This window comes from Kryptolebias marmoratus, linkage group LG15, assembly GCF_001649575.2.
Source record: "Kryptolebias marmoratus isolate JLee-2015 linkage group LG15, ASM164957v2, whole genome shotgun sequence".
In the NCBI taxonomy this organism is placed as follows: domain Eukaryota; kingdom Metazoa; phylum Chordata; class Actinopteri; order Cyprinodontiformes; family Rivulidae; genus Kryptolebias; species Kryptolebias marmoratus.
In genome coordinates this window covers 748,947-762,438 of record NC_051444.1, presented here as the reverse complement: position 1 = coordinate 762,438, position 13,492 = coordinate 748,947, and the positions used below count along the sequence as shown (strand labels likewise).

The 13,492-nt window shown below is 49.7% G+C and overlaps 2 protein-coding genes across 5 annotated transcripts in view; one reads left to right on the top strand and one right to left on the bottom strand.

The window, feature by feature from the left end:
* The window catches only part of sema6dl (sema domain, transmembrane domain (TM), and cytoplasmic domain, (semaphorin) 6D, like), a 26,344-nt gene extending 14,084 nt beyond the window's left edge, over nt 1–12,260 (top strand). For 2 of the 4 annotated variants that reach the window (XM_017441168.3, XM_017441169.3), the window contains exons 12-20: nt 1,018–1,173; nt 1,491–1,664; nt 1,854–1,994; nt 2,117–2,194; nt 2,427–2,485; nt 4,619–4,675; nt 5,630–5,812; nt 7,391–7,632; nt 7,721–12,260. In XM_017441168.3, the coding sequence (XP_017296657.1) occupies nt 1,018–1,173; nt 1,491–1,664; nt 1,854–1,994; nt 2,117–2,194; nt 2,427–2,485; nt 4,619–4,675; nt 5,630–5,812; nt 7,391–7,632; nt 7,721–8,851 (2,221 nt within the window). In that variant the 3' untranslated portion in view covers nt 8,852–12,260. The remainder of the gene's footprint in view (nt 1–1,017; nt 1,174–1,490; nt 1,665–1,853; nt 1,995–2,116; nt 2,195–2,426; nt 2,486–4,618; nt 4,676–5,629; nt 5,813–7,390; nt 7,633–7,720) is intronic. The other 2 variants (XM_017441170.3, XM_017441171.3) reach the window with 2 other exon arrangements.
* On the bottom strand, nt 2,980–4,542 carry LOC108251023 (translation initiation factor IF-2-like). The gene is made up of 2 exons (XM_017441172.3): nt 3,138–4,542; nt 2,980–3,043 (listed from the first exon to the last, which is right to left on the bottom strand). The coding sequence occupies exons 1-2, from the start codon at nt 4,393–4,395 to the stop codon at nt 3,003–3,005; spliced, it is 1,299 nt and encodes a 432-aa protein (XP_017296661.1). The 5' UTR covers nt 4,396–4,542; the 3' UTR covers nt 2,980–3,002.
* Nucleotides 12,261–13,492: the final 1,232 nt, after the last annotated feature.

Genomic DNA, 13,492 nt, shown 5'->3' with positions numbered 1-13,492 from the left:
GACAAACAAGGATTCTAACGAGCCTCCATTGTTAGGAGAGTGAGAACAATTTGCAAGCAATCCAGCTTACATCACACCTCAGCTTTAAAAGCTCAACTCCACACTCTCTATTTCTGAATTGAGAAAGCTCCTCGGATGAGAAGCGAAACGTCTTCAGCTACAGAATAGAAGTCCAGTTGTTTTTGTTTTTTAACTTTTTTTTGACTTGTTTCCTAATCTTCCTTTGTCGTGGTTAAACCCAATGAAATCAAACCTTTTTCACAAGAAAGGCAGCGGGTTATTAGCTCTGACCCAGCACACACACCCACCATCTGCTGCTGATTAAATTATTCATCTGTCTGAATGAAAGGCATCGAACATTTAACCCTCGGACCGTCAGCATGTATGACTGCGTTCAAACGTCCACAAAGCACCTTGTTACCTCCATCAATCATTGATGGAGGGGAATCATGTTTATGTATATTTGATGTTTCCAGCTGAGGTGCCGCGGCGTTCCGACACGTGGGAAAAGTCTGGAATTTGTTTCCATCATTTTACAGGTCGAGTTTCAGAAAGCGTTTCTGTTCCCAGTTTCATTTTTAAAAATATAAAAATCTAAACGTCTGGTTTTTATTTGGTTATAAATAAAAAGTATAAAGTTATTTCCAGTTAATTGTAAAACCTTTCAGGCCTTCCTGAGTTGAAACAAACGTTTAACTGCAGATCATTTGTCACGTTTGGACAGAAAAAAACTAAAGTTTGTTTAATTTTATTTAACTCTGTGATGAAAACCAGGAACTCATGAGGAGAAAGGTTGGGTTTTTTCACCTCTGTATCCTCTCTGTTGGAGTGATGGTGGGTGATCATGTAACCACCTATCCCAGGAACCAGTGGACAGAATTTAATGAAACTCGCAGGAAGTCATCGCTGCTGTTTCCTCTCAGCCCGTTTCTTTTCACTCGTTCATTGCTGGATATTATGACTCAGTGGTGGTATGTGTTGACCTTTGACCTTTGACCTCTGTGCTCTCCGTCTCAGACCTGGGAGCTGCGCAGGTCACGGTCCAGCTGCGTCCTTTAAGAGCTCCGTGGAGTTTCCAGATGACACCCTGCAGTTCATCAAGTCCCACCCCCTGATGGACACGGCGGTGCCATCCATCGGGGACGAGCCTTGGTTCACCAGGACCCGGGTCCGGTAAGTCCATGAGTCCATGAGTCCATGAATCCATGAATCCAGGCCTGGAGGGAAGGGAGGAGCTCCAGGAGGTGAAATCAGGCAAACAGGTTCATCAGAATAATAATAATAAAGCCCTCTCTAAACTTCTTCACAGCTTTTCCTAAAACTTGTTTTTCAGTTTATTTTATTGAAACTTGTGAACTTTAGTTTTCCTGTTTTAATGTTTTGGGCTTGTGGTTTGTAAGGATTTCATCAGATGGTTGTGTCTCTGTGAAAATGCCAATAATCCTCTGGGATCAGACCAGCTAACGTCACGTCCTCTGCCGTCTCTGAAGCTACAGGCTAACGGCGCTAGCTGTGGACAACCAAGCAGGACCCCACAAGAACCACACGGTGGTCTTCATTGGGTCCGAGTCGGGGGTGGTTCTCAAGGTTCTAGCCAAGACGTCCTCTGTGCTCCTGGAGGACAGCCTGCTCCTGGAGGAGATAGACATCTTCAACAGAGCCAAGTAGGTTCACCCTGACCTTTAACCTTCTCCAGCTGTCTGCCGTCTGTGAGTCAGCAGATCTGAATACGTGCAGATTTTATATTTCTTTGTGGAGGTCAGAGGTTAACTTCCTGTTAAACTGGGAGGAAAAGCTTTGCCCCCCCCCTGAAACAGACACCTGATCTGATAAGTTTCTTTCTGCCTCTCCAGGTGCCTGTCTAACCGGGAGGACGATAAGCGTGTCCTCTCCCTGCACGTGGAGAAAGACGCTCACAGCCTTTATGTCGCCTTTTCAAGCTGTGTGATTCGGATCCCCCTGAGTCGCTGCGAGAGGCATTCTTCCTGCCACAAGTGAGTGATACTGTGCACGTGTCACAGAAAAACCTTTATCTTCAAGGTTAATGTTCAGACACACATGATTCCAGTTCCTGTTCTCTAATGATTAAACCTGGACTTTCGTTTTTACGCTCCAGGTCGTGTATCGCAGCGAGGGATCCTTACTGTAGCTGGAAGCCTCACGCAGCGTGTGAGAGGATCCAGCCTGGTGTTCTGTGAGTTTAACTGCAGCATAAAACTCTAATATTAATGACAGGGAAGGAGCACTAACACAGTGTAGCTGTTTAATATCAGCTGACGGAATGAAACAGGCCTTTCCTCTGTCTGAGAAGGTCCAAACTGTTGATAAATATTAGACAGTTGAGTGGACTGTTCCTTTAATCCGACCATAAACTGGATTAACTGCGCAGCTCTGAAGTCCAGATGTTTCTCCTTGGCTGTTTGCAGGAGTGGATATGAGCAGGATGTTGAATTTGGAAACACCTCCCACCTCGGAGACTGTCAAGGTACGACTCCTCTCCCCGCGTCACGCCATTAACCCAGCCACACGCACACACACTTTTACCCACACACACACACATCGAACACAACACAACCTCATCCGTGCAAACCACAGCACAGCCTCCACCGGGTCCCGGTCCTGGTCCTGGTCCTGGCCTCGGCTCCCGGTCGTGGTCCTGGTCCTGGTCCTGGCCTCGGGTCCTGGTCCTGGTCCTGGTCCTGGCCTCGGGTCCTGGTCCTGGTCCTGGCCTCGGCCCCCGGTCGTGGTCCTGGCCTCAGCCCCTGGTCGTGGTCCTGGTCCTGGTCCTGGCCTCGGGTCCTGGTCCTGGTCCTGGCCTCGGCCCCCGGTCCTGGTCCTGGCCTCAGCCCCCGGTCGTGGTCCTGGTCCTGGTCCTGGCCTCGGCCCCCGGTCCTGGTCGCGGTCCTGGACCCCGGCCCCGGTCCTGGCCTCGGCCCCCGGCCCTGGTCCAGGACCCCGGCCCAGGTCCAGTTCCAGGTCCAGTAACATGAGTGTGAGCCGTATTAACACACATCTAAATGCGGAACATGGTCACCTGTACCACCTGTAACTGCTGCTGACGTGTACAGGCCCCGGCCCCGGTCCTGGCCCGTGGCCCTGGACCCGGTCCCGGTCCTGGACCCCGGCCCTGGCCCCACCTGTAACTGCTGCTGACGTGTACAGGCCCCGGCCCCGGTCCTGGCCCGTGGCCCTGGACCCGGTCCCGGTCCTGGACCCCGGCCCTGGCCCCACCTGTAACTGCTGCTGACGTGTACAGGCCCCGGCCCCGGTCCTGGCCCGTGGCCCTGGACCCGGTCCCGGTCCTGGACCCCGGCCCTGGCCCCACCTGTAACTGCTGCTGACGTGTACAGGCCCCGGCCCCGGTCCTGGCCCGTGGCCCTGGACCCGGTCCCGGTCCTGGACCCCGGCCCTGGCCCCACCTGTAACTGCTGCTGACGTGTACAGGCCCCGGCCCCGGTCCTGGCCCGTGGCCCTGGACCCGGTCCCGGTCCTGGACCCCGGCCCTGGCCCCACCTGTAACTGCTGCTGACGTGTACAGGCCCCGGCCCCGGTCCTGGCCCGTGGCCCTGGACCCGGTCCCGGTCCTGGACCCCGGCCCTGGCCCCACCTGTAACTGCTGCTGACGTGTACAGGCCCCGGCCCCGGTCCTGGCCCGTGGCCCTGGACCCGGTCCCGGTCCTGGACCCCGGCCCTGGCCCCACCTGTAACTGCTGCTGACGTGTACAGGCCCCGGCCCCGGTCCTGGCCCGTGGCCCTGGACCCGGTCCCGGTCCTGGACCCCGGCCCTGGCCCCACCTGTAACTGCTGCTGACGTGTACAGGCCCCGGCCCCGGTCCTGGCCCGTGGCCCTGGACCCGGTCCCGGTCCTGGACCCCGGCCCTGGCCCCACCTGTAACTGCTGCTGACGTGTACAGGCCCCGGCCCCGGTCCTGGCCCGTGGCCCTGGACCCGGTCCCGGTCCTGGACCCCGGCCCTGGCCCCACCTGTAACTGCTGCTGACGTGTACAGGCCCCGGCCCCGGTCCTGGCCCGTGGCCCTGGACCCGGTCCCGGTCCTGGACCCCGGCCCTGGCCCCACCTGTAACTGCTGCTGACGTGTACAGGCCCCGGCCCCGGTCCTGGCCCGTGGCCCTGGACCCGGTCCCGGTCCTGGACCCCGGCCCTGGCCCCACCTGTAACTGCTGCTGACGTGTACAGGCCCCGGCCCCGGTCCTGGCCCGTGGCCCTGGACCCGGTCCCGGTCCTGGACCCCGGCCCTGGCCCCACCTGTAACTGCTGCTGACGTGTACAGGCCCCGGCCCCGGTCCTGGCCCGTGGCCCTGGACCTGGTCCCGGTCCTGGACCCCGGACCTGGCCCCACCTGTAACTGCTGCTGACAGGTACAGGTACAGGTCATGTTCAGCTCCTGCAGATGAGGATTTTATCAACACAAAATGAGCATTTCTTCCTCCGCCTTCATGTATGTGAGCTGAACATGACCCGGCTGAACTTTAGTATTGATCAGAACCAGAGGGCTGTTAAACCAAACCCGCTGCACTCTGAGTGTCTCAGACGTTTGATTTTGTTTCTTTACTTCTGAATTCCCTTATAATGATTTCTTGTCCTTTGAATTCTTTTAGCGTTTTTGGGCACTACTTCAGCGCCAGGTTACAAATCATTTGGCGACCCTACCTCTGGTTAGTTTGATCTTTTACTCAAATGGTTTCTTTCCTTGAGTTCAGCATTTCCTGCCCTTTGTTTTCTCCACTGCTGCTCTTCATCTTTGCACCAAGCGACTGTGGAATGCTAACACTTCATCTGTCATCACCATAAAGAGTGGAACTACCAGCTGTACTCATCCATCCATCCTCCTGCATGCCGATCATTCATCTCTCAGTGTTTCTCAGAACATCCTGGTCCTCTTTTTCTCCCCTCGTCTTTACAGTTTTAAACTCTGACTAGTATGGACCTTTTTCACACCAGCGAAACCTTTAGCTGCAGGATGTGAAGCGCTAAAAGGGTTTCAGATTCAGATTTTTAGTTTCACTCATTTCTGAGAAACAGGATTCAGGAAATATGACACAGGCAGTTACATCATCGCCCACCTTTCAGAGCGACGGTGATTAAACAGAAAGAGCGTTTCTGAGGGTGAATAAATGTCTCAGCCTGAGGAGCATCTTAAACGGATCAGGACTCCGTGAGAAACCCACCTCCAGCTGAGATTACACTCCAGGGACGGGGAATTCTTTAATAATACAATAAAACCATAAAATATGGAGTTCAAAGGGAAGTCATTAACTCGAGCTTTATTGGATCTGACCGGATTAACGAGCTAACAGATAATCTGGGACTAAAATGAAAACAGATCCAGTTTAGGTGAATGTTACAGGAAGGAACTGCTAGCTGCTACCGCTGCTGCTGAAAAATAACCAGATACTGCAGAGCTGACGGTGATGAAGGTTTATAAAACAGCTGTGAGAGTTTGTTTTAAGAGTTAAAATCGGCCATGTTTGCTGTGGAAAGGAGTTAACCCATCGTTGGCCAGTTTCTGTGAAAAAGGTCTGAAAATGTTCTGTCTTTCCTGCTGATTGGGTTGATTCTTGCTTCAGGCTCACCTGCACAGGTTGTTAACAGTTTGTTTGTCACCACAGACATGGAGCTTCCATCAGCACCAGTCACTGCCCAGCCCCGTGAGCCCATACACCCCCCAGAACCCATCCCCAGTCAGAACCCCAGCCCCGAGCCCACTCCGGAGCTCTACGGCTCGGACTTGGCTCTGCAGGATGACCCGGCCACCTCCCGTTCTTTAAACTCTATGCCAGGGGGGCGAGAGGGTAAGAGCCACAGGGAGGCAGCCGCCACGCTGATAGCTGCCAGAAACCTCGGCCATCTTTTATTAGCGAGCAGGACGCCGTTTATGTTGCTGCTCGAGTTTTAGTGTCACCTCTGTCTGTCTTTTATATTTATTTCCTCCTATTCAGTCACTAAACTTAGACTGACTCTTTTCATTTCTGTGAAGTAATTAGTAGTAGTCAGCGTCTTACCTGCAGTAGAAAGTTTGGAGAATCAGGAAGAAGTCCACCTAACTGCTCGTCAGGCTGCAGCTTGTTTCAGAGCTGATTTCTGCCACCTAAAACAAACAAAAGCAACTCAAAGTTCTGTTATAAACACTAATGTTGTATTACCTGTTGGCTCACGGTTTGTGGTCGACTGCTACACATTCCCTGGAAACGTCTGAGGAAATAGCTGAAGTCAAGTCCTACTTTATTCATGTAAACACATTTCATGCTTAAATAAACAGTGGATTTATATACACATTCATATTCACACACACTGAATCATAACAGTTAAATACAAAACACACAAACAATAAAAACAGTTTTAATGTTTCTTCAGAATATTTACAGTAAGGGCTTCTCTCAGATCTAAAATCAGTTTATTGCACTGATTTGGAAACAGTAGAAGGTCTGCAGACCGGAGGGATCTGAGGGCTTTATAACGAGTTAACATCTTTTATATTGTGAGGTGTGGCGATATATATGTTCTAAACCAGCTAAAACTGGACCAGAGAAGCCAACCTACAGTAAAAGAACACAATTTACTCAAAGTTTGAGCTGTTGGCTGGAATCTGCTGTAAAATAGGCCCCAGTTTGACTAGCAGATATTTGGACTCCAACATGAGAAGTTCCTTCAGATTCTCCAGACTCAGATCACTCTGACAGCTCTCTGCTACAGGTAAGAAACTCACTGCTGATAAGTGCTCAACAGAATCTCATTTCTGCCCTTTAAACACTTCCAAATATCCCTTTTTCTCTGTCTTCTGTCCTCAGTACGATAGATTAGTTAACTAGCTGTAGTGACAGATTACCCCGGCTGGTAGATCCCTGACTGGGCCGACCGTGTCCGTCACGCTGTGGCTGCTCCGTGGATGTCTAACTCTTCCAATGTCTGTGGTTACTAACAAACCTTTTCTAGAGCAGAAATCTCCAAACTCTCAATGCAAACCACGCTTCTCTGTCCTCAGCAATTATCTGCTGCAAAACTATTGATTTGGCTCCGTGTCTCAGATAAGAGAGCCCTCCTCACCCTTTGGTGCTGGATGCATGAGACAGCGTTTTGTGGAATGCAGGTCAACACTTTAAAGCCTTTGAGCCTTGCTGAAACTAACACCAGTGCTTCCTGTAGACGGTGGGTAGATAACAGCGTCTGCTGATGTTCACCTGGTCTTCAGGTAACTAGTTCATGGAATCTGACTGTAACTGGTTAGCTTGAGGTTATTTTGTAAAACAAGCAGAAACGGTGGCATGGCTGTTTCCATGCATGTTTCTGCTGAGGGGGAACAGGGAGGTGTGCATCATTTAGCAGTTTAATCTTTTCACCGGGGGGTTAACCAACGCCTTGCTGTGTTGTAGGAAATTGGGATAATCATACAGGTGACAGCGACCAGATGGTCCACATGAACATCCTCATCACCTGCGTCTTCGCTGCTTTTCTCATGGGCGCTCTGCTGGCTGGGCTGATTGTGTTCTGCTACCGAGACTCTTTCCTCCGCAAACCACGACACGTCCACAAGGATGCAGAGTCGGCGCCATCCTGCTCCGACTCTACCGGGAGTTTCGTCAAGCTCAACGGCCTCTTTGACAGCCCTGTAAAGGTACAGCCCTCATCTGATACCATTTGTGACAGTGAAATATGTAAAGCTGTGTCTAATCTGATTGTTTTCGTGTTATTCTCGTTCTCAGGAGTACCAAGCCAACATCGACTCTCCCAAGCTGTACACCAACCTGCTGACGGATGGCAAAGACTTGAACACGCCCAATGGTGACATCAAGACCATGATCCTGCGGGACAACTGTCAGCCCCCGGAGCTGGCGGCTCTGCCCACACCTGAGTCCACGCCTGTCCTTCAGCAGAAAGGCCTCCAGCCCATCATGAACCAGTGGGAGAAGGCTCACGGGAAGGTCAGCGGGTCCCGTAAGCAGTCCAACTCATCAGCCAAGAGTCCGCAGTTTCTCTCCTCGTCTCCTTCTCCTGTTAATGCCAATTCCCACCACCCTCACCCCGGCCTAGGACACTCCAATATTCCCAGTGCGGTGGTCTTGCCCAACGCCACTCATGACCACCCGAACCTTGAAGATGAAGACGAGACTTTGCCACATTCATCTGAGAAGAAGATAAAGAACCCAGATTCTAAAGGGAGTAAAAAAGATCCAAAGAGAGCAGTGGATGCTAGGAATACCTTGAATGACCTTTTAAAACATCTGAATGACTCTGTGGCCAATCCCAAGGCCATTCTTCAAGAAGGTTCTGGGCCCCGCCCGAGACCGCAGCTCACACTGGAGCCCATGGAGGAGCTGACCGAGATACCCCCAAAGGTTCCCAGTCGTGAGGCGTCCTTGTACTCTCCTTCCTCCTCCCTACCGAGGCACAGCCCCACCAAACGGGTCGATGTCCCCATGCCTTCCACCCCCACCACCCCAACGGGAAGCCTGAGCATGGGGGGCACCCTGGAGAGGCAGAGGGGGGGTTACCAACTCCACCGGAGTGCCTCTCACAGGCACTCCTTATCCACCTCAACGAATGGGGTAACTATGGGGGTGTCTGTGTCTCGCCAACCCAGTATGAACAGAGGCGGTTACATGCCCCCAACGCCCCCCTCCAGACTGGACTCCCATGGTGCGGTGATGGCATCAGGAATGCACTCACCCCACTCATCTTCTGGGTCCCGACAGAGCAGCTACAGCGGGCACGGCTCGCTCCCCCGCACGGGCCTCAAAAGGACTCCATCCTTAAAGCCAGATGTGCCCCCCAAACCCAACGGGTTTCCTCCACATACTCCACAGATGCGAGTGGTCAACAAGTACAGTTATTAAACCACCGTGGACACTTACAAGTGAGCTCTCGGCTTGTAGAGCTTTGCACTCTGAAGGGCTTGGGGTGTATGGATGAAGTCAGGCCTGGTGTGTGATTGTGTTCTACTCTTTAAACGATGTGCACGTTCACTCACTCTAAAAAGGGAAAACCACACATTTGGCCAAAGACACTGATTGGGGCTCCGTCGACCCCATGTCCTTCCTGCACCCTGCAGCCAGGATATGAACCGCGGACAGAGGTGAATCAGGGCCCCGAGCGTCGCCTGTTCCCAGGGAAGGTGCAAGATCTTGGGGAGCAGCAGGAGCGGCTGAGTTGTAGGTGGCACCAGGGCAGAAATGGTGGAATACTAAAGAACGATTCTCAAATGTTCCTGCCCTCGAGCACTGTCTTCCCACAAATGTGAACTGAACAGAGAGGAGAGGTAGGCCGAGAGTTTGGTTGTAAGATGGCAAAGAGAAGGAAGGAAGTAATCATTGTTGCTGCTGTAAGATGATCCCAAACAACTGAATCAAGCAGCAAACAAAGAAAAATAAAAGAGTTTGAGTGTGTTGGGGTGACAGAAAAAGGCTGCACACAGATCTGGCCTTCGAGAGCGGTGCCACATGCCAGAGGAAGCACCTTAAGATGGCTGAAGACCCCAGTCACTGTCTTTTATTTCAACAATACTGAAAGTCTGAAGCTAGTTTTTGTGTCAAGCTGTAACGGTATTAAGGTCCGGCTGGGGTCTGGCTGGTTTTACTGGCTGTTTGTAACTCACTGGGAAATTTAACTTGACATTTGCTGCTATTGGTTTTTGTCTTTGATGAATTGTTTCTTTCAGCCACATGTGGACAGCCTCTGATATCTGAGTGGACTTCTTTTTGTCAGTATGTGTGTTTTATTTAAAACTAAGGCAAAAAAGGATGAATTTGAGCAACCAAACACTATTAAAACTATTATGTTAGAGGAAATATTTCTCTCCAGGAATAAATCAAACTCTAACCTCCTCTGTTTGTTTGTAGGAATTACACTGGTGGTCTTTATGTAGTTGTGATATTTCATCTCATTTGAAACAATTATCTTTTTGTTATCCTTTTAAAGAACTTGCTAATGTGAAATCAATGCATCACCAATACTTGAGGCCAATTATAGATCAACATTTCTGCACACTTCAGTTAAAGGTGGTATCTCACTGGGTTCAGGCTGCTGGAAACGAGTTCGAGCTGCAAAAGTTGCAAGAAAATACAGATTTTTCCACTGCAGTCTTAATAAATTCGTACTGTTTGTGACCAAAGGACCAGCGAGCACAGCCAGTTTTCATGAGCTTAGCTTGTAAAGCTGATTCTGGGCACACGTTTATGATTTAATCTGCTGGAGTAGCTTCAGAAATGAAGACAGGCAGATGTTCTTATGTCTCATCGGTGAGGTTTTTAGATGCTTTCTGTCAGAGCAGAGCTCCTGGGACGGGTTGGAGACGGCCACAGCATCTCTGTGACCATTTCAACAGAGAATCTGTTGCACAGATTATTTGAACATGTTCAAACCTCGGGGGCTCACACAGGGAAGCACCTCCGGATCGTTTCGAGGTATTTCAAGCGTTCCCTCCTGAATGCTGTACACCAACGAGTCGCAGCCCAGTTGGATACTACCTGAAAGAAAGAACACCGATCCTCTAAAAACTCCATTAAACTAACGCTGGAACAGTAAACGGAGGTGACATCATGTACAATCAACTCAACATTTCCTAACACGTGTCATGCTGGGAATGACAAGGTCCTGTAAATACTATAAATAAGGAGTATAAATATTTTTAGGGGCGTGAACCTGAATCTGTGCAATGTGTGCCTTATTCTCAAGACAAATTAGTACAGTGTGTATTATTGGCGATGCTGATTGGTCCTTTGTAGGCGTCACATGTTCACATTTTTATACAAGCCGTAGGAAACGGAGCTGGAAGAGTGTCGCAGAATCACTACCTACTTCATTTCCACCAGACGGTCAGAGCGCCGGTAAAAGAACACGGATTAATTGTTTTCTTCTGCTGCCAGTCTGGAGATTGTTGAAGTGATGTTGTGACGTTCAGCTCGTACCTGATCAGCCGTGACATCGGTCATGGAGCGCGGAGAAAAGGCCAGGAGTCCTCCTGCCTCCTCCATCCTCTGTGCTCCATGACGGATGTCTCATTTCATTAAGAGCTACTGACAGAACTTCACTTCAACAGTCTCCAGAATGTCTCTGGGGATTAGATTAACAAGGACATGGAAAATTTGAGATGAGGAATTTAGGAAAAATTCCAAATTTGAAACTTTCCATGGAAATTAAATTGAACAAACTGCATCATATCCAAAGAAAAATAAACATATTTTATTTAGTCAGAGGCAGAGAATGAGTTGGACTCAAAGTTCAAACTCACTTCTTTAACGACCCAGTTTGCATCTGACTCTGACATCACCGTCCTCCGTAAAATACATTTACCTGCAGAACTGTTCACAACAAAACTGTTTGCATGTTAGTATCCACTTGTCCTACCTGTCCCTACACGTCCCACCTGTCCCTACATGTCCCTACATATCCCACCTGTCCCCATCTATCCCTACATGTCCCACCTGTCCCACCTGTCCAGGTGACAGTTTATCTCTCAGAGTACCTCTCAGGTACAGGAATGAAATCTGGTTGTTTTAGTCCAGATTAAATATATTTTCCTAACTTTATTCCAGGTTCCAAGTTCGTTCCAATTAATTTCCATGGAAAGTTTCCAATTTTGACAGTTCTCTGGTTTTTGCAGCCCCGCTTGTGATATTCCCGAACAGTGAATGTAATTCCTGATCCGTGGGATGTGGGACAGCAGGACTTCCTGCTCACAGCCAATGTATTAACACGGCGTTCGCAGGAAAGCTGGCTGTTGGCGGCGGCGGCGCAGAATCTGTAATTCCCTGGGATTGCAGCGACACGACTTGTTTCTATTGGCCAGACGGGATGATTGGGGATCAGTTCTTTCGTAGCAGCTGGGTGCACGATTCGGGTGAAGTCTACCTTGTTTTTGCGCGTTTAGCCCAAAGCCACGTTCTGTTTACATGTGATGATTGTATGTAAAGACTCTGTGTCATCTAACAGTGTTTTCCTGCTCAGCTGCCTTGTACATTGCATTATGACCTGGTTTTTTAATCTAAACTTAAGCTTTTATATTTCAGTCAGAACTCAGATTCTGCAGAGGAACCTTTTGTTGGTTTTTTTTGTCATGTAACTTTGATTTAAATACTGTGCAACCCGGCTGTATATTAGACCTCCAGAGTATTGAGCGTGTAGATACGTTGTAAAGCTGTACTGTGAATGTGTAAATAATCTTTTTTTGTTGGTTTCTTTGTTTAATTTTTTAGTTGATTTTTTAACACGGCATGTATAGTTGAAATAAAACATTACTGCACAGTTTCTTGTTGTGTTTCATGGAGCAGCTTAGCATGAATTAGCACGGCTCGGCTAAGAGGAGGAGCATTAGGTTGTTTTAGCCCAGCAGGGGGGGCGGGCGGCCATGTCCCAGCTGATCCCAACATCACAGACAGAATGATTAACACTATTTTTAGATTGGGGTTGTTTTGATGTTTGAGGCAAACTCAGAGTCACCAAAACCACAGAGCATGCGGGAAACCGTCCAAAGTAATATGTTCCTCTGCTCGCCAAACATCTGGACTAACTACTGCTTTGGGCACAAGATCTAAGCCCCAAATAAGCTGTAGAGAAACACACATGTCAGCACTTAACGGCATCTCTGATGCCTGCATCATCCGGAGCACGGAGCACAGATATGAACTCTGATAGAATACTTTGGAAACAATGAAGAATAATGAGCAAAGGGCTGATGAGAGACACCCACACTTGGTCCAAATCGTCTTTGACTTCATCAGGGCCTGTTTTCCCACGCTGTCTGTATCCGCCCAGTTTCAAGCCACAACGTTCAGATTTCTGCACAAACCTGGTCCTGAACACCTGGATGAAGTCCTTTAATCGTGATGATTCTTTATTAACTAATAGTTTTTAGATATTTGTGGACAGACTGCAGTCTTTCCAGCTGTGCTTCCATGAAGTAGTCCCTGAAAATGGCTGCCACCCAGCAGTCCCGCGGTTCCAGCTCCTCTGCACGGCCGGCCAGGGGCCCTCCAGGCTCATCACCACCGTCAGAATGTTGACATAAGTCCTCCTTCATTTGCTTTCAGCAGGACCTCCTGAAAACTCACACCTCTTAGCAACCAGACTCTTTCACACACACACAAGGAAAAGCGTCTCCCCCCGGGGGTGGGGGTGTGATTTGGTTGTGAATGGGGAACAACAAAGAGACGCCTCTTGCTGTTCTGATGTACATCCCATCCTCTCAATTTATCCAAAGCTCTCTTTGAATTAGAGGAGGCAAATCAAACGGAGCCAGTGATTCTGTAGCCGTTTCTTTCATTTGTCAGTCTGCCGGGCCACACTTAGTCCCATTACCAGCACCACCCGCTTCTTAGCACAGAGCGAGTGTGTGTGTGTGTGTGTGTGTGTGTGTGTGTGTGTGTGTGTTTGTTCGGTCTCTCAGGGGACACACAAAGCAGATGCAATAAAAAACATCTTTTCGAAAAATCTAAGTGGAACACAGCAAGGTCATATATTTAGACAGATGAAAGTAAATT

What these genes read in the sequence shown, in the direction of transcription:
- LOC108251023 (XM_017441172.3), bottom strand. Translation starts at nt 4,395, where the DNA reads ATGACCTGTACCTGTACCTGTCAGCAGCAGTTACAGGTGGGGCCAGGT. An exon ending in CACGTCAGCAGCAGTTACAG is followed by an intron (nt 3,044 to 3,137) that starts GTGGGGCCAGGG and finishes CAGCAGTTACAG; the next exon opens with GTGGTACAGGTGACCATGTT.